Raw genomic sequence first — 20,120 nt, 5'->3', positions numbered from 1 at the left:
TCGCTCACTTATTGTTGTAGGAATCCCTTACCATCCCCATGACGCTGATGCATCGCTCGTTGCCGAGTTCCATGATGCTGCGTGCTCTGCTTCTGCGACACGCCATCTCGCTACACCTCTCGTACTTGGTGAGTTTAGCCTCTCTGTTGTACGTTGGTCAGACCTCGTGCTAACTACATCTAAACACAACGTTCCCGATGGAGTTCATTAACTCTTGCCTAGCACTCGGGCTGTCGCAACAAATGTCTGCTACGATGCGCAAAACCGACCATCTTTCGAGTGGCCTAGGACTACAGTTTAACTCATCCTGACAATTTTGCTTCACTCGTGCACTTACCTGATGTAAGCAACTACGCAGTCATTAACGCTTGCCGCTCAAACATAACTATCGGCCTAGCCTTCCACGCAGAACCCATGTGAACAACAAGAGACAGCAAATTTTACAACAGGATGAACGTACGTATACCAACGGGTCTGGTAACGTTGGTACATACGGCACACCCTCAGAAGCGTAGAGGGCGCACCACTACCGTTTTATATTCAGGTTCTGCGCATATGCTGGAGGTGCAAGGCTCTGCAAGCAGTGTTATTATTATTTGCTTTGAACACATATATACTTGACAGGGTATGGAAAGCAAGGAGCAGGCTCGCAACTGCTACAGGAAAGGGCACAACTTCAGAAAGGAAGAGACAGAAACATAGAAATGGAAGATAGGAAGAAGAGGAGGAAAGAGGAAAGGGCAAGATGACAAATATCAGAGAATAAAGCAGAACAGACACAGTACAGGTCACACACAGCAGGGCCGGTCACCGCAGGCCACGCTGCTAAAGAATGTTAAATCAGAAGTAATTGTGTCTGACCTCTTGTCATTCGAAAACAGAAATTAAGCTACAAACGTGAACCTAAGTTAGTTCCTTTTAGGAAATTGAGGAGAGCGCGATGAGCCTGATCGCGTCGAGACGCACATCCACTGCGGTACAAACATTTGTCGAGTATCGTACAGCAGTGCAAGTTGTTGTTGATGTTGTTGACATGAATGGTTGTGGCGCATACCCACAGTGGGGGACTGGTCATGAATTGGGTGGTTATATTCGGTGTATAAAAACAAGAGAATTAACGATTAGAACACTGGAGCTTAGACAGTAAGATTTTGTGAGAGGGGGGAAAAAGCAAAAGAAAAGAACTAATATAAGGTTTGCGAGTTGAACGCAAGCGTGGGACGAAAACGACGACGGCGACGAATATGATTCCGATGATGATGACGGTGGTGATGTACTCAAAGGGAGTTTTGACAATGCCCACTCAACAAGTTTACCCACATCGCAAGCTTGCAATCGGAATTAAATTTTTATATTCATTACAGCTTTATTCCCCCCAGTTCTGACCCATCACTCTTATAGTGGGTACGAACCACGAACTGACAAAAACAAAAGCAAGAAGACAGTGTTGCACTCATCATCATCATCGGCAAGCCTAACGTGGCCATCGAATCCCCCAGAGTGGGTATGTGCCAGTAACTCCAAGGCTCTACATCTACATCTACATCTACCGAAACCAGAGAGCAGCAGGGGGCAGCACTGCCAGTAAAGGAACACGAAGGGGCCTTGGCAGTGTCCATTGGTCACGTCAACGAGGAGGTAATAGTTCTCGGAAATGCAAGGGCAGACTTCCAGGCCAAGGATGAAGCAATGTCATGGGCTCCGCGGCAAAGCAGCGGTGCTTCTGCACTCGCTGCTACCACCGGCTTCTAACCGCGGCTGTTGCCGACCCTGCACCGTTCTGTTGCACTTTCGGAAGCGTGGTAGCCTCCCGTCTGTCAGGAGACCTATACGGCACAAGTTCCGTACCCTACATCGAAGTGAAAGTTCAAGCTTTTCCCGGGGAACCGATGGTTCAGGGAGCTCCCGGTCTTCCAGGTGCCGGAAGCAGCTAGGCCGGCTGAACCAAACGACGGCGTTGGATAACGGGCGCCGGTGGAGTGCCTGGGAATTCCGTCTGTGTTCACTCTGGAAGGCTACCTGCATTCGCCGGCCAGCCATCCGGCCTGCTGCTGCTTGGCCTCACCACGACGTTGGTCGCCTGGAACCCGTCCTTGAATGTGACAACGACGACGACGATGACGAGGTGATGTAGCAGCGAGGGTGCTGAAGCAAACCCGGTCTAGAATCGCGCGTTTTGTTGCTTTCCAGGCGACATTCAAGCGGCGAGCCGCAAGGCCGGGACACCCAGGCTGATCGCGCGGAGAAACGGCCGCTACGCTTGCAAGCGAAGGAAGCTCGTTTGAATCTCGCATCCAAGCAGCTGGTCACTGGCGATGCTTCTGTTTAAGGAAGAGCGAGATTCGCCTTCCTGACTGTTTGACTCGTTACTTCCTTTGACCTGACCGTTTTTAAGCGTCAAGATGACAGTGTTTTTTGTAATACGTATATTTCTTTTATTCTATATAGGCATAAAATAAACAATTGTTACATGCGCAGCAAAGTATCGCCACCTGTACTGTCGACATGTTCTGTCAAGACGTTACTCGTTCATGACAAATGCATGTTCGCACGAATGTGTCATGTAGCTTGGTAGAGTCGCTCGGAAAGACATCAATTTCGTCTGGGTAGTCTCAGTCTTCAGGAACTGGGCTTGTTGACCGCAAATTTAGGTTATGACATCGCGAGAAAACGATAAACGCTCCTCTTTTATTTGCTCCTCGCGGTGTGGGCGATACATTTTCTCCTTTCAGTCAGGCTTTCTAGGTGCACATTTTTAATTACAGAATGATGTCTGACATGACCTGCTGAATATGAACATTAGAATACAAAGTATTGGTTGTGAGTCTTCACTCTTTACTATGCCGTCTCAATGCAAACATTTATCGTGCAGAGATATGGTTCAGCTGTCTTGGCAATATCTATCTTTTGCAATGAAATAGACTCAACCGGGTATTTGTTACTGTAGTGTTGCTGTTCCTGCTCCCCGAGGAGATGGCTTCTGTAAATCCTCTAGACCTATTTCAAGCAATCCCACAGTTCCTCGCGGGTATGCGGTGCAATATAGGGAAATAGTGTACTTCGAGCAAGCAGGCTCGCCCGTGCGCCCCCCGCCCGTTTGCAGCGTTGACCAGTGTTGCCAGGTTTGGCTATATATAGCCAAATTAGGCTACGGGAAAAATTTTTTGGCGTCGACTTGGACGAGTTGGCTATGTGGCTATATTTGGGCTACTGAAAATCTGCGACTTGGCTGTGTTTGTGCTATAAGTGGCGCAGTAATCCACGCTCCAGAGGTAAGGTGGCTCTGATCGGGTAGAAGCAAATCTGGAAGGATGTGTTTTAGCCAGCCGCGTGGCTGTGCATGTGTGCGTGCGCGAAAGCACGGGTGGATGACACGCTGCAGTGTGTTCATGGCCATGTCTTACGGATGAAGTATCGTGCCGGGCACAGCTTTCGACCTACTCCACGTTTCTGGCACGAAGCTTTACTGCCATTTTCCTTTTCCAGCTAGATGAATTTTTCTTCGTGCTTAGATTCGAGATTCATTTCGATAGGTTGGACGTAAGATCTGATCCTCTTCAGAGAGGAGAATCCAAACATGGCGAAGTGGGCCAAGTATGCGAGAACGTATAAAAAAGAATGGGAGCAAGACCCCGAGCCAAAGGTGGGTTCTGGTGCGTTTAATTCTAAAAGGTTTTTACACGGAAACTGTGTTTGGTTTTAGCGTCGGGCACGCTATTTCATCAATTTAGTGGGAGTCCCAAAAGCTGCCCCAAAAGCTTTCGTCAACAAACATGGCGGCGCCCATCAAAGCGACGGCTCTAACCTAGCACAAAACTGGGCTCGATTCGTGGTAATGCGTGAAGTTCGTACGCTAGAAGAAGTGAAGAAGGCCCAAGCTAATTGAAAAAAACAACAACGAGAAAACAAGATAGAACGATGCGACAAATAACGCGAGATATAGCACGAAAGACTTGTTTTAGCTTATCAAAAAAGAAGCCGTGAGCACGTCGCCGCCGCAGATCGCAGGACAGCTGAACTTCTACCCCGTAGGCGGAGATAACCTGAGAGATCGATGACGCTGAACATTATTTTGTGTTCACGACAGCTAAAAAGCAGAGTTCGTAGTTCACATTACTGTAAAAAAACTAAAAATAATAACTTAGTACGATCTGTCATAAAATAAAAGCACTGATTTCGCCCTCTGCAGCGATTCGCTGGAACTTAAGAGCTTCCGGGGCCAACCAAAATGTGTTGTGCAAGCATGATGTCATTGTTGTTGATGTAAAGGGCCGACCTTCACGGCGGCACGAACATTTTGTTACGACGGGTCGTGCAAAAAAAGGATTGCCGTAGTCGAATGTGAAAATGTATACACAAATAAAATTGCAAATAAAAATGGCTATATTTGGCTACGAAATATTTTGCACTTTTTTTGTTTGGCTACATTTGGGCTACAACTTTTCTAGCTTTTGGCTACGCGGCTTCGTCGGACCTGGCAACACTGGCGTTGACGCCGCGGGAGGCGCTGCTTCATGCTTGACGCTCCTTATGACGTAAGTACACATACCTACAGGCAACTACATCTGTGTCTACCCTGTAACATGTTGGAATGGCTTGCGGGAGCATCCTCAATCGTGATGCATTTTCTTGTTTGTGGTTTTAGTGCCTTTTTACTTTACACCTGTATTGCAATCTAGCACTAATAAACCAGTTATAAGTTATGCGCAGCATTCGCCTGTCCCTGTTTTTCCTTGCTTTGTTTTTTGTCTTGGTATTTTCGTGGACAGCACAAGAAAAAAGAATTGCATAAATATTCGCACCGTTACCCTAACTTTGCCCGACTTGCATGGACGTGAATATCCAAGAAAAATTAGGTTAACAGTGACTCTGATGCAATCTTGAGATAGTAGTTGTAGTCAAACTTTATTATATTCAGAAACCGGACAATCTCCTACCCCAGTCCTCAGAAGAGGTAGGGGGTTAAAGACGAAGTTTGTCCAGCAGGGTGGTGCCCCTATTCCAAGGCCCCACTAGCACGGGCCATCCGCTCAGCTCGTTGGATCAGTCGTAGCTGATCTTCCAGGGCCGGGCTAGACAGCAGCGCCTCCCATTCGTTCCACGTGCCGTTTGTTTCGCGTTCTTCTCCGTGTTCTGCACACGCCCACGTGATGTGAAAGAGTGTTGGTGTTGCTCCACACCACGGGCATATGTCTCTGTATGCCGTGGGGTAGATCAGGTGGAGTGTGTGCAAACTTATGTAGGTGTCCGTCTGTAATCTTCGCAACACGGTTGCCTCCGCAGCGCTGAGTTAATCGTGCGGGGATGGATAGATCTTTCTATTTTTTCTGAAGTATTTCAGAATTGTTGAAAAGCAAGGGTCTAGGGGTGTAGGGTCCTCTATTGTAGAGTCTGGGGCGGCACGGTGATTTGTAAAGCCTCGAGCCGCCTCGTCCGCATGCAGGTTCCCGGTGACGCCCTCGTGCCCCGGTGCCCAGGTCATCGTGAGATGCGTCTAATACTTTGTTACGAATGATCAACGCGCAAAATAACAAAGCCGTTTGAAGCCAGAATGATGAAGGTTAGACATATCTGTGTACGCCCCATCGTCCCTGTGCTGGCGCGGTACCGCCTTGCTAGAGTTCCCTTAGCATTTTTTGCAGAAAACTCTGTGAATGCTGATGTCACCGTGCGCTTTCAGCACTATAGATGCCATACACAGTGACCGTGTAGGCGACATTGGTGAGTACAGTTCCTTATGGCAGATAAGATTCGCTGTGGTATTAAGTTTTTCAGTGCTATTAGCATTATTTACCTACTCCACCCGTTTTGTGCCTACCTATATAGGCACAAATCTATCCGTCCGTCCGTCCGTCCGTCCGTCCGTCCGTCTATCTATCTATCTATCTATCTATCTATCTATCTATCTATCTATCTATCTATCTATCTATCTATCTATCTATCTATCTATCTATCTATCTATCTATCTATCTATCTATCTATCTATCTATCTATCTATCTATCTATCTATCTATCTATCTATCTATCTATCTATCTATCTATCTATCTATCTATCTATCTATCTATCTATCTATCTATCTATCTATCTATCTATCTATCTATCTATCTATCTATCTATCTATCTATCTATCTATCTATCTATCTATTATCTATCTATCTATCTATCTATCTATCTATCTATCTATCTATCTATCTATCTATCATTTTAGGCCAACCTAGTGACCGAAGTTATCTATACCAGCTTGGGCCACTAGGCCGTGATGCCGTCGTGGTCGTTTCATCGTTCTCACTGCAGCTTCGTGATTTGACTCTCGTCAAAGTTTGCCAAATTTGTCTAATAGCTTGGGCAACAAGGCGTGTGCTCGTGGTAGTGACGTCATCGTGCTCGTTGCATTGTCGCCACCCCAGCTTCGTCATCCGACTCTCGCCAGGACGTCGTCGCCACGCTGTCGTCGATCATCATACACTCGTCGTCATCCCATTGTTCTGACGTCGTCGCCGTCACGCTGTCGTAGTTATACCGTTGACATCATTTTAGAATCGCCGATTAAGGTTTGCGTTGGGCCAGTTGCAATATCCTAATACAGCGCTCCAGTTAAGACAGGCACAGACAACACAAATCGCCTGTGCTCGTGTTCACGTTGTGTGCCTGCCTTAACTCAAATTACGGATCGTCATCTCATTGTCGTTATGCCGTTGTTGGCATATACCGCCTTTGTCGTTCCGTCGACGTCACTCCTCTTCCCTAATTGCACCGTGGTCACGGCGTCGGCGTCATACAGTGTTCGTGATTCCGTGATTGGGGACCTTGGCAGGAAAGTGGGACGATACTGGAGTATGTCGCTTACAGCCAAGGCAACGGAAATCTCAGAATGACCACTAAGATGTTGAATTAATGTCACTTCGGAACTACGGTGTGTACTTCTGGCTCGTATGCTAATGGCTCGTATGCTAATCGCATCAACATCGAAATAGTCATCGTGAGATGAGTTCTGCCGCAAATTTTTATCTTTTAGTACGTATTTGACTGATGTTATTTTTTTCCCTGTGTCCCACTTGAACGCCAGCTTTTCGACATGCTTCCACACCGCCTGGCCCAGCAATCGACGATTCGACAACGCTCTGGTGTGTTGGGTGCCAGAAAATCGCCGAGCTTTGCGGATTATTCGCGAAATTTCTGGTGTATAAATCATTGTGATTCGGTTGTGAACGCGTCCGTGAGGCCAAGCTCCCACAATGCACAGAGTTTCTTACAAAGGTTATTATAAAGTTAACTCTGGCCCTATGGAAACAATGGTTCATCCTGCATTGAAATGATGAGCAGTGCATCACGGACTTTGCAATTAGTATTATCTTCAACGACAGACTACATTGTAAATGACACAGTATTGAATTATTACGCACGTCCTCACAGGCTCGTTGCCTTGCGCTATTTAAAATAATACTAAATTTTTTAATTTTATTTACAAATACCTCGCAGGCTCCACGTAGGAGTATTATGTGAGGGGGACTGTGCAATATATTTTAATAGAACACAAAAACAAAATGAATTCAAAAAGCAAGTGTTATACAATGGAAAAATGTGAGAGTTAACATAGGTGTAACACTGTAATAATAAGACAGTATGTATTATGCATATTTTAACGGGCCAACATGCTGTCATTACATAATGTATAAACATGATTTCGAGAGATCATATGGTTAGCAAACACAGTCATAGACGGTTAGCGTTTTATTTATAGACGCCACGTGATCATGAATGCACACTACATCATCAGGGAGGTCATTCCATTGAATAATGCCACGTGCTCGCGCAGATGCGGTAAAGGCTTGGGTGCGGCCAAAAAGACGAGCAAAACTGTGCTGATTATGAAGCCTCCGAGATATGCGATGAGGCTTTGATAGTGGCAAGGTATTTACGTGCGCGCTGTAGATTACTTTATGGAATAAGCGTAGAATGGCTATCTTCCTGCGTAATTCCAGGGATGGTAATGATAACGAAGCCTTCATGTTAGTCGTCACACTGGAGTAGCGGTTATAGTCACGGGTGATGAAACGTGCAGCGCGGTTTTGCACAGATTCTCGTAAGTCCGAAGATGTAAGTACGAAGATGAGACAAATCCATGTATTAACCATCATTCCCACTTTAGCTGAACAATTTGCAACGTCCAGAGCCTTCACTAGTAATTTTGTAGAAAGCTATGCCACAGTATACAGCAAGTAAAACAATATTTCGAGAATTGTACAATCTATTCGCGCGTACTGAACGTTATTCCTTGGTGTGCAGAAAACTTACGCAGGTCCCGAAAGCAAGAGACGGTTAGGGAAAGAATTTCGCTTTTTTTGAAGTTTTTCGTATACATGCAGACAAAGGGGCAGGAGACGTTGATCATTTTTGTGCTTTGTGTCTTATTTTACATTCTTTTACATCCTCCCCAATTCGCCCAGTTGAGCATCATCTTTCATATATGTTTGCGTAAATCGTTCAAGATGATTGCATGGAGGAAAACTTTCAAAATCTTGACAATAGTGTTTGGCGCGAAGAATTTTGCCAGATAGAGCGACTAAAAAAAGACTGGTAGGCTGTATCCGGAACCATGCCGCAGTGGGCTACATGAAACGTCTTTTGAGTGTTGCTGGAGGTGTATGTATGGACACTAGGGTACAGAAATCAGGTAACTAAACACACAAGTGACGCTTATTCCCGAGTTACGAAGCCTACATCCTGAACTTATGATACACCTAGTCGGGGCCGTATACGGTCTAATCATGCAATTATGCATTCGTATAATGCTCCCATCGAGGTCAAAGGGGGTGGGCACGATTTCTAATTCCCTTGTTTTGTTGCCAGAGTCACTCCACCCCCATTTCTGGACCCTGCGTGTCGAACACGGTGGCGCCATAACCGAACAGCCGTCAAATGTCTGCAACAAATCGCACCCTTCTACGCCTCATAACCCTTGATGACCACAGGCTTGAGTATGATGGTTTATACCTAACTATGGCTGAGGTTAACGAAGAAGCTCAAGTTAAGGACCGCATAAAGAGCGATGGAACGAAAAAATGTTAGGCCTAACGTTAAGAGACAGGAAGAGAGCGGTGTGGATCGGAGAGCAAACGGGGATAGCCGATATTCGCGTTGACATTAGGAGGAAAAAAATGGAGCTGGGCAGGCCATGTAATGCGTAGGATGGATAACCGGTGGACCATTAAAGTTACAAAATGGGTACCAAGAGAAGGGAAGCGCAGTCGAGGACGGCAGAGAACTAGGTGGGGTGATGAAGTTAGGAAATTTGCAGGCACAGGTTGGAATCAGCTAGCGCAAGACAGGGGTAATTGGAGATCGCAGGGAGAGCTAGGCCTTCGTCCTGCAGTGGACATAAATATAGGCTGATGATAATGACGAAGATGATTATGATGATGATGATGGCTGAGTGAGTTCTTTCAAACGCGTCAATTCCCGCTCGGATCGAGAAACGTAATTCCGAGCGGTGCCAACTCTGAACGCCAAGCGAGAGGCTAAATTTAGCTCCGATTGCGCAAAGCAAGGTGCGACAACGGCGTCGTCTGTTCGCACGACCCATGCGCGATCACGTTATGGCTCCTATCCTCCCCACAACGATACCAAATAAAAGTGCGTCGGTAGGAGGGCTAAAAAGATATATGCTATAATAGCATTACGCGTTTTCGTTACACGTGGACTTAGCAAGCGACCCCCTGCGCTGGTCGAACTGAAGCACGTTTCACGTCAAAAGAATACGCCGCGGATTGCCTTTGTGAGCGACCGCGTGCTCTTTTCACGATGAAAACCACACCAACTGGTCATGAATACAGACCTTTCGCTTAAGATTTGAAGAGATTGCATTTAACTGTTAGTGGGCGGAGAAACCTAGCTTCGCAGCAGCAGGTGCTTTCAGCTGTTGTATTATTCCTTATTTAACTCTTCGGCGGTGACCTAGATATCGAGCCACTTGAACGCTGTTATACGCGCGGTGTATCGGGTAGGTGAGTATCACCAGGTTTCCGCGCAATAATGCGTGTCGTTGTGACCTTTCTTTGTAGGGCGGTAAAATATAGATAAAAGCATGCATAGGGAGTTTTCGGCCTCCTTAAGATCTCTCTAGCGAACATTTTACATTAAAAAGTCCGAGGACAGCTTAGCTCTTCTTATGAATTGTGAATGCGAAATCAGTAATGTCCACTTGAATGCCGCTGAGCCGTCCTTCGAGTTGTGAGCTGCTCGCGGTCAAGCGAGCGCGTTGAGACGCTTGGCCAATGCCTCCTAGATAGCACAAGTCCGGTGCACTTCGATCCGTGACGTCATGATACCATTGCTACCCTACTGGCATGCATTCTAACGGCGACGCTCCTGAGTAAGCCGAGCTGATTTTGACGTCACCGCTTCATCACGCTGTGCTTGGCAATGGAAATTTTGGCCGAAGTAGCACGATGCGATAAACCAGAGCGCACAGGCCTGTTATCTAGGAGGCGCCGGTTTAGCTTAGTCGGTAAGACACTCTGCTTCTGAGCGTGGGGTCGTAGGTTCGCAACTCAGTGCTCACTACCGTCAGTGTTCTTCCTGTGGATTTTATTCAGTTTTTTATACAACAATTTCTTTATAGCGATTACCGAGGTGAAGTCAGAACGCTGGCAAAAGCGTGCGCGGGCAAGAAACGCGCGGATAACACAGGATTTCGAGAGCGAGGATGACGTGGCGTCGCGGTGATGCCCTCTCCCCTCAGGCAACGCTAGGCGTCGCAGCTTTCGCCTGCTCTGCTCCGTTGAGGCTCGCACGGGATATGGCGTCGCAGCCAATGGGAATTTAGGCGCCGTTTCGCTGTTACAAAAACCAGCTTTCTCCGCGCAATGCGCCATTTGATGCTTTTGCATCAAAGCTCTCTGTATCACAATGTAACCACGTTATGTGTGCAATACTTTGTTCTTATTTCCAGTAATTTCTTTTACCGGCCTTCCTCTTAAGCTCATTAGAATGTACTGAAAACCTGGATTTGAGTCAGGGCATCACCGCTTTAGAGGTAATCTCCCTGAATACTTGACACATCGCTATCAGGTAGACAGCCTATCCCACCGATCACAATATATGTGCAAAAGAAAAAAAAAAAAAACGACAACAAATACAGAGCAAGGGGACACGACCACGACTTGGGACGCTGGATTTCGAGCAAGGTTTCTTATCGTTCAGAGAGATATGGAATTTTCTTTCGAAATAACGGAAATATTAGTCTCGGGGAGATGTAAGCCTTTTATAGGAAGCTTTCTGAGAAACCAAGCTTTTATCTTTAGATCCTTTACAGGCGTAAACGTTTACGGCTCTGAAAGGTTTCGGAAAACAGTCAGAAGGTGCGATCTTAATTCAGCATCAGCAATAAGAGGCGATGTCAACAGAATCACAGTGCAGCTAACAATAGATCTTTCGTTGGTTCAATTTGACACGGAATTAATGCCTTTTCCATAGCGCCCCAAAATTATATCCGAGTAATGTGACGGCGTGATTTGTTCACTCATTCACTATGTCCATGTACTCAGACCATAGCATGCTCTCGACGCGAGCACCGCCATAGTCTCTAAAACAGATGCTTTGCAATGCACACAACGTGGTCTTGGTCTACTGCAGTACTGGATGTTACGGCCTCCGAAATGCATGCACAGACGCCTTCACTATCAAAGCCGCTGTGGCGCACCAAGCCCTACACTAATAATTAATCTCCGGAGGCGCTCTCAACTTTGAGCTGGGAGCATGACCGACAAATGACGGAATTTCTGTCATGAGGCTCATCCTTTTTATCTGGGAGCAACTGAACGTTTGGTTATGGCAGGCTTTTGTTTCGGTGGCTAACCTTTAGAGAGGGCTCAGCATCGTTGCAAACCGAGTCGGTGCGCGGTGGCCACTTGTCGAACGTTCCATAGGAGTCAAGACTAAGCCACATTGGTTAGTCACAGTTAACCACAGTCAAGACACAGTGGTTAGCGCGTCCAGCACTCAATTGCACAGTTTTACAGAGCCGCGAGCTCTATTTCTAAATGCACTGGATTATTTGGCTCTTCAAACTGCCGAGCTATACACTTTAGCGCGAGAAAACGGCCACCACATCACATTTCAGTGGCTTCCCAGTCACTGTGGTATACACGGCAACGAGCTGGCCGATACCGAAGCGAAGAAAGCACTCGAAGAACCAGAGTCACTGCTTGCAATTCCTTGTTCAAGAGCGGACAGAAAAGCACTGGGACAATCTGGATAATCGACACAGACGACTTCAGAGATTGGACCCTACCATGAAATTTAGGCTACCGACCGAAAGTTCAACGCAGCTGTGCCAGTCTTCTGCACAGACTAAGGCTGGGGGTATACCGTTTACCTGCTGATACGTGCATCTCATGCGACGCACCGATGTCTCCATACTGTGAGTTGTGCAATGTGAATGAGACTATAGGTCATGTGCTTCGTGACTGCCCTAAGTGCGCGGAAGAGTGTCAAAATTTGAACAATGACCTTACGCGTCTCGACAGCCAACCGTTGTCGCAGGACGTTAGTTTAGGCCCTTGGCCAGACGCTCAATCGAGTTTCAAGGCCATCGAGGCGTTACTGAACTTTTTAAAAAGTACGGGCCTGGACTGTAGGCTTTGAGCATGCCAAATTACTTGCCATATGTTTTACATCCTCCTTCTCTCGTGATCATCACCCATCATACGCCTCTTTCTTCCTTCTTTCTTTCCATCTTCCCCTTCCCCCAACGCCGAGTAGCTGGCTAGAGGAATATACCTCAGGCCGACCTCTCTGCATTTCATATCATTAAACTTCTCTCTTATTTCGCTGATCCCACTGATCCCAAGCCCTTTCCTGTAGACAGGTAGGTTCTTGGTTCGCAGAATTTCGAGCCTCTTTATTGAAGAATTGAAGTGCCCTATATATTACGAGATGGGAACAACGTCAACTTGTTGCACTCAGTATATTTAGGTATTGTTTGTCGTCTCAACTCGTATTTCCGTAAGGAATAGAAATGCCCATCGGCACATGCGTAGAGGTAGTACAAATGGGGCTGCATGTAAAAAAATTCGATATATGAGCGCTCTCATGTGTAAGCTAATCGGCAAGGCAAGGCAGACGCGGCAGCAGACGTAGCAGCGTAGCCACGGTCAAGAAAAGTCCCGGTAGGTCAGCGAAGAATGCTTCGCTTTTAAGAATGTTGTTCTATCTGGCAACGCTCTGCAGATCTATTAACGGTGCGAAGTAGCTAGCTGCCTGCTAGCTGCCTTCGCGTGGCATCGATTACCACAGTGCTTGGCATCAGCGCGATTTGTCTATATCTTTTCAACAGAAAAATTGCGGACCCATCAATTTGCCTTACCTTCGCTTAACCATCCCTGATGCACTGGAAATGTTCCGCACTGCAGATTATGGGCTGGGCCAACCTGCACCTTGTTGTTGTACACGTTGTCTGGATGCTCGTGGCACCTGCTCCGGCAGCATGGAATCTGTGCCCCCCGGATTTCTGCGCGAACGTGACGTGCAAGCCGATCAAGGCCAAGGATTGTGACGGAAAGGTGGAGCCCAGAGCCAGCGACTGCGGCTGCTGCGAGCAGTGCGTCAAGCAGCTCAGTAAGTGAAGGTCCCGAGATGTGGTGGGCGCCATTTTCCAGTGCAGCGGACGGGGAGGAGGAGGGGGGGGGGGGGGCGTGTCACCGAATAGATAAAACAAGGCAGCGCGTTCACTATCAAGTGGTGATGTTTATTGTTCGAGTCTTGGGATATGCCGTAATCAGGTGTCCTTTCGAATGTCATTCTTTGCACATCTGATTACGGTTCTTACGGGGTGTTTTTTTTTACGTGCAAGCGTAAATCGCTAGACGCACCGAGGGCCGTCGTGGGGTAGTGTGAAACCCGGGGAAAGTATGAAGGAGCGCGCAGAGCGCGCTGTAATTCAATGCTACCTAGAGGAAAGTTCAGGTAGCGTTGAGAGAAGCTGAAAAGGAGAAAATAGGCGAAGCTTCGCAGAGGAGGAGGGTAGGCGAAGCGCGCTGGGTTGACCTCCTCCGGAAGTTCCTGCGGGTTGTGCGCGCGCTATGGAGGTACCGGGTTCGTCTCGTGATCGAGTTGTCGAGCGCCGTGCGAGAAGGACGGAGCAGCAACGCGAGCGCCGGCACGCCGACTGCGAGTCGACCAACCCGAAGTCGTCACATGTGCAGATCGTTTTCAAGATACGGCGCGCGCCTCTGCGCGAACTACGCAGTTGCTACCAGAGTACAAACCACCCCCCCTCGCTCCCTGCGGTGCCTTCCCGCTTTTCTTCCTTGTGCGCCATTCGGCTCACTGTCGCACACTTTCACTCGCACATACAGCATACGGCACGTGGGAACCCTTAGACTTTATATGGAACATCGTGGCAACCACGACGGGAGAAATGCGCCTGGAGTGTCCATATCATTGCTATCCCAATTATATAGGAATGACATCCATACGCTTGTACGTAGCCTGCGTTCACAAAGTGAAACGTCATTGTAATTTTCTTTTATCATTTAACAAAATTTGTAAAAAACAGTATGGTTGATTCCTCTTTCATAGGAATTCGTAGAACACGAAAGTGAAGCGTGTATTCACAGAAGCTGCTTGCATATTTGCTTCATAAACTCACGGTCTGCTGCAGCGAAAGGCACACGATTTGCGGGACGGCGTCCGTGTTGCGTATTTGCTTCACGCACGGCGTGTTGGCGAGCGGCGTTGAAACGCGCCAGGCGTCTCAACGCGCCGACTTGCCCACGAGAAATTGATAAGGGCGTTCTAAGCCGCGCGTCGGTGAATGCGTCCGTGGCGTAATGGTTTCACTGTCGGGCTTCTGTATACTAGAGGTACGAGGCTCGAATCCTGCCATTGGACACTTTTAATAATGTTTATTTTATTATTTATTACACAGTACTTCGTTGAAAATGAGTTCACGAAGCCGGTTTACTCTTGGTTCTTTATTCTATGGCTACACCGCGTTGGAGCCTCCGCTACAGCGTACACTGTACCTCCGCTGCGCCGTGACTACCGAAGCGATCCCTGTCGGCGCCCGCTAGTGTCACGATGCAGTACTTCGCCTAACCGCTAGCTCCTAGACGGATGCACCGAAGCCGACGTTAACATCCGTTGCCGGAAATCAGTTGTGAAATCCGGCATAAAACACTTTCGTGTTAAAACAACCTGCGGCCACAATTCTACTTCTTGAGCTAGATTACGCTCAGAGGCGGAATTATGTGCGCAACAAATAATGAATATTTGACTAATTAGGAAATCTTCTCTAGTTAACTTTCTAAACGAATTACGTGATGGCAAGTATAGCAATTCAAGAATTGTAGCCAGTGACTTCGAAAGCCATATCCACTTCGATCGAATTATGAGGATGACGCCAGTTTCGGGATACGCGTTCCAAATGCTTGCTATGAAATGCATTGGTGTTACAGTAATGTTTGAGCTTTAATGTACCAAAATGTGTTTTTTTAGAAAGGTAAGCGTAACAACGTGCAGTGCACCTTTACCGCAAGATTGACTGCGCTTATTTTAAAACGGATGCTAGTTTTAAAATTCGTTCCAATAGGATGTGCCTTGTGAAATCACTGGCTTCAGTCCGAGTATTGCAATATGCGGGCTAAAGTAATTAACTAAAAAGTTGATTAGGGAAATATTGTCAATAAGTCAGTTAGCCATTTTGATTTCCAGTGTAAGCAATTTCAGCCTCTTCGGGTAATCCATATCAATAATCAGATTAGTGCGATATGCCGCAGGAGATATTAAAAATTTTGTTAACGTTGAAATAATGCATCTGGTTTACTTTGGAAAATCGAACAGCAAACATAAAATGACCTCTTTTTCTGCGTTTTTCCCCCAATTCTGCTGACCCATAGCAGAATGGAACTACCTGATGTAACAGTAATTTTTAAAGCAGGAAACAAAAATGAATAAATAATTACCGTGCAATATCCATACTGCCTATTTTTTCTAAAGTGGTTGAACGTGTAATACATCAGATACTTGATTCGATGTCATTTGTGAACAACAGTCTGGTAGACCGACCCAAACAGCACTACTCCACATAAGGGATTACATACTTAACAACATTAAAGAAAAACTTAACAATGCGGGAATATTTCTTGATTTCCGCAAAGCGTTTGATTCTCTGCAGCATGATATTTTGATTAGTAAACTGGAAATGTATGATATACGTGGAACTACGCTTGCTTTATTGAAAAGCTACCTTAGCAATAAAAAACAGTATACAAGGATTCATGATAATAAATCTGACTTTGGTATTATTAAGTATGGTGCTCTGCAACGCTCAATCCTTGGCCCTTTTAGATAAATGACATAATAAATATTCATTTCAGCCCTCACCTTGTCATGTATGCAGATGATACAAACGTCTTTTTTTTCTAGCATAAATTTACAGGAAGTTGAGCCAAAATCAAACCGCTGGTTACACAAACTATAAACATGGCTTATGACCAATCAGTTAGAATTAAACGTAAAGAAAACAAAATGCAAACCCGGAAGCTATAGGCGCTGTAAGTATATCCGATGCGACGGTGAGTGCGTATGTACAGCTCCGGCGGCATCGCGCGCGCACCCGTGCATTTTTTATTTTTTATTTTTTGAAAGGTAAGGAGACGTGCGTTCGGCGAGCGCGCTCATTGAGTGGCATCTATGGCTAAGGGCGATGCATGCGTTTAAAAGCGGGCGACCGGCGAGCTCACCGTCTTCCTTCACCTCCCCTTTCCAGCCGCTTCCATTTTTATTGCGACAGCAATTATTTGGAGTCTCCAAGCGCATTTTGCCGCCGCCGTCGCCGTGATGTTCCGTATAAAGTCCAAACACGACGACATCGTCATAACCAGTGAACCAGTAACCAGTGAACCCATAACCAGTGATGCTAGTTGGTCCTACCGTTGGCTTCGAACCCTGTTCCTTGACCGATCCAAGTTAGCGGGAGAACGGTTAGAGAGACAGGTACATGACCCACTGAAAGGGCGTGAAGCGTCCTAATCACGATAATCGCATTAAAATTGTTTGCAGCAATTGGTCTGTTCTTAATATTGCCGGGAAAATATGCTGCAGGTGCAACATATTTTTGTTTCACAAATAATGTTTCTGCTGCCATGGAATCATAACTGAGGAGACCCACGATGTGTCTCTTCAGATAATCATGGGAGGATACTGCCCAGGAGCTTCTTAGAGAAAAAAAAAAGATCAAAAACATTTTCACGTGATCCAACCAATAATTTCTTAAATGCCTTGCTGTGTTTACCCAACAACTTGACAAAACTGAGGAATCTTCAGCAAGCTAGGCGAATTACCAGCTTTTGTGACAGCGCACAGATTTGCATACTATACCGGCATAGAGCGATTATTTAATAGCTTGAGTAAGAGTACTTAAATGACTACGTTGTCTTACGCAATGAAATATACGCAAGTCTGCACTGCCTTCTAGTTTCAATGCTGCTTCATTCCCCATATTATGTGGCGAATATTTGAGCGCATCAAGAATATGAAATTTCGAGTTCCTCTAGACCACTTCTCTTGAGACGAACTTTTCACGAGACGAACAAACTTTACGGCCCTTTCGAGTTCGTCAAGGGAAGTGTATGTATACTTCAATGTCATTTCAATGCAGCATTAACTTGGGCTCAGAACAACGCAGCCCCAGTCTGCTTCTCTTCCTTTCATATTATTTTTTGTTTCTTTCAGATGAAGGCGACATCTGCTTTGATTTCACCATGTATGGTCTCGCAAAGTGGGCCGAGTGCAAAGAAGGCTTGAAGTGCTACAACAAGCGTTCCAAGTGCGTCAGAATCCGCAATCTGCCCTTCCAGGAATACGACGACGACGCTGCAGACAAGGATGCAGCCATCCTTGCCTATCTGTAGAGCTCGTTCCTGTCCGATGACGACGCCTCGATCGTGTATCCTACTGACGCACGTTCACGCACGCGCGAACCAGCACACCTATACTGTACACCGGACACATACAGACGCGCAGGTCCATACGACATGTACAGACGCGCGCAAGATGTTCCAACGTTTTGGTGACTGCAAAAACCGGACAGATTTACGAATTTACGATGTGGTGGGGCTGCCTCACTATTGGCCAGAATTAGTTCGCGCTAATAGGCGCCCGTCTGATAGAAGGGCGGAGGCGCCCTTTCTGACAACCCCAAGAAAAAAAGAGCCGGGCCGCGGTTTTTAATAAACGCCGTGATATAAGCGAGTATTATTTAGCCCTTATTCACTACCACAGCGGGAGTCCGGAGAGGGGGGATAATTAGTTCAATAAACTATGACAGAAGAAATAGAAACGAAGAAACGACATCAGTATCACAGTATACGACTTCTCATTCAACTACTGTGTGTGCATGAGGAAACAATTTTGAGGACTGGTGAAGGTGATTCAGAACTTTTAATTAAAGCTTACTCCATTTATGTTCGAAACGAAAAAAAAAAGCTCGACGTAATTTATTAGCAGTATCAGAAGGGCCCTTTTCGTGGAGTGCTTCCATGGTCCTAGGGCACAGATTTCTTTCCTTGTATGTGTACTCTGTAACTGAACAGTTTATTGATGCTTTTCTCAGCCAGGTGTAATCGCAGGAGGGCTGATACCTGATATGCCGTACTGACATGAAAGCCACGTACTGCAAAGTAAAAATATCTGCAACTTGCACGCAACGTGACGTAAGTGCACAATGCTACTAACAGTCAGCTCCAGTTTCATAATAATGACGCATATCGGATGCAGAAACGCTTACAAACCTTAAATGCGTTAATTGTTGGCAGTATGATGAAAACCGCAGCAGCGAGTGCTGTGTAACTGCGTGTCTATCGATTGATGTCGTTGAAGCTGTCGGCTTGTCAAACCATAAAGCCCTCCTGTGATTACACCTGGCTGAGAAAAGCATCAATAAACTGTTCAGTTACAGAGTACACATACAAGGAAAGAAATCTGTGCCCTAGGACCATGGAAGCACTCCACGAAAAGGGCCCTTCTGATACTGCTAATAAATTGCGTCTAGCTTTTTTGTTTCGTTTCGAACATAAATGGAGTAAGCTTTATTTAAAAGTTCTGAATCACCTTCACCCTCCTGTACGTGGCTTTCATGTCAGTACGGCATATCAGGTAAACTCACGTCCTTACACATTTTTGGGTGTAAGGGGTGTGAGTTAGACATACACCATTTTTCCTTATTAATGGTGACAGTGACAGTGACAAGAACTTTTATTGGTCCTGAGAAACTGGCCAGGGGGAGCCGAAGGCTCCCTCAGGTCAAGTCGGATGGCTCCGCCCACGATGGCACCGGGAGGCGAAATCCCGTTGCGATGTCGTGGGCCCTCTGGACTGCCTGGAGTTGGATGTGGTGGTGGTCGCTTCTTAGGAACTCCTCCCACTGTTCCTTTGTGGCAAGCATAGAGTTTTCTATGGCTGGGCACAGCCAGAGCATGTGATCGAAAGAGCATGAGTCGGCTCCGCATTTGGGGCATGACTGCGGGAAGTGCGGGTCTATCCTGCTAAGGGACCGCCATTTTACACCATTTACACCATTTAATGGTGTAAATTATTTTACACTGTAGGCAAGTTGTCGGTCTCTTGCTGCTTGCTGCTGTTATATTACTGCAATAGCAACTATATGGACACTCCAAGCGCATTTCTGCCGTCGCCGTCGCCATGATGTTCCGTATAAAGTCCACGGGAGATAACATCACCGCCGCGCGCCGTATGCTGTATATGCGAGTGAGAGCGTGTGATCGATGTGAGCCGACAATCTCGCGTGAGCAAGGGAGGAAAGCGGGGAGGAAGCGAGCCGTGTTACGTCACACACAAGGCACCGGGAGGAGGAGAGCGAGGGGGGGGGGTTCGTTTTATTTCGGCGGCTGTTGTGTATGGCGCGGCCGCACGGGCCCTACCTTGAAAGCGATCTGCGACGAGTACAGAGTCTAGGTGCGCCGAGAGCTCATAGCTTCGTGTGCCCTGTGTTCTCGCCGCATAGTTGGCGTCGAAGAGAGAGGCAGCACGAAGGTCAATTCTCGTTGCTGCTGCCGCGCTTACTCCCTCCAGCGTTTCGACAGCAAGTTTCCGCGGT

At 46.7% G+C, this 20,120-nt stretch overlaps 1 protein-coding gene across 1 annotated transcript; it reads left to right on the top strand.

Annotated features, from left to right (window-relative positions):
- Positions 1-13,399: 13,399 nt before the first annotated feature.
- LOC125941391 (uncharacterized) lies at positions 13,400-19,230 on the top strand. The gene is made up of 2 exons (XM_049658528.1): positions 13,400-13,618; positions 17,738-19,230. Exons 1-2 carry the CDS (start codon positions 13,417-13,419, stop codon positions 17,914-17,916), a joined length of 381 nt encoding a protein of 126 aa, XP_049514485.1. The 5' UTR covers positions 13,400-13,416; the 3' UTR covers positions 17,917-19,230.
- The last annotated feature ends 890 nt before the right edge of the window (positions 19,231-20,120 follow it).

This window comes from Dermacentor silvarum, chromosome 11 (assembly GCF_013339745.2).
Source record: "Dermacentor silvarum isolate Dsil-2018 chromosome 11, BIME_Dsil_1.4, whole genome shotgun sequence".
Classification (NCBI taxonomy): Eukaryota; Metazoa; Arthropoda; class Arachnida; order Ixodida; family Ixodidae; genus Dermacentor; species Dermacentor silvarum.
Note: the sequence above shows the minus strand (reverse complement) of the source record. Positions and strands in the feature narration are given on the sequence as shown.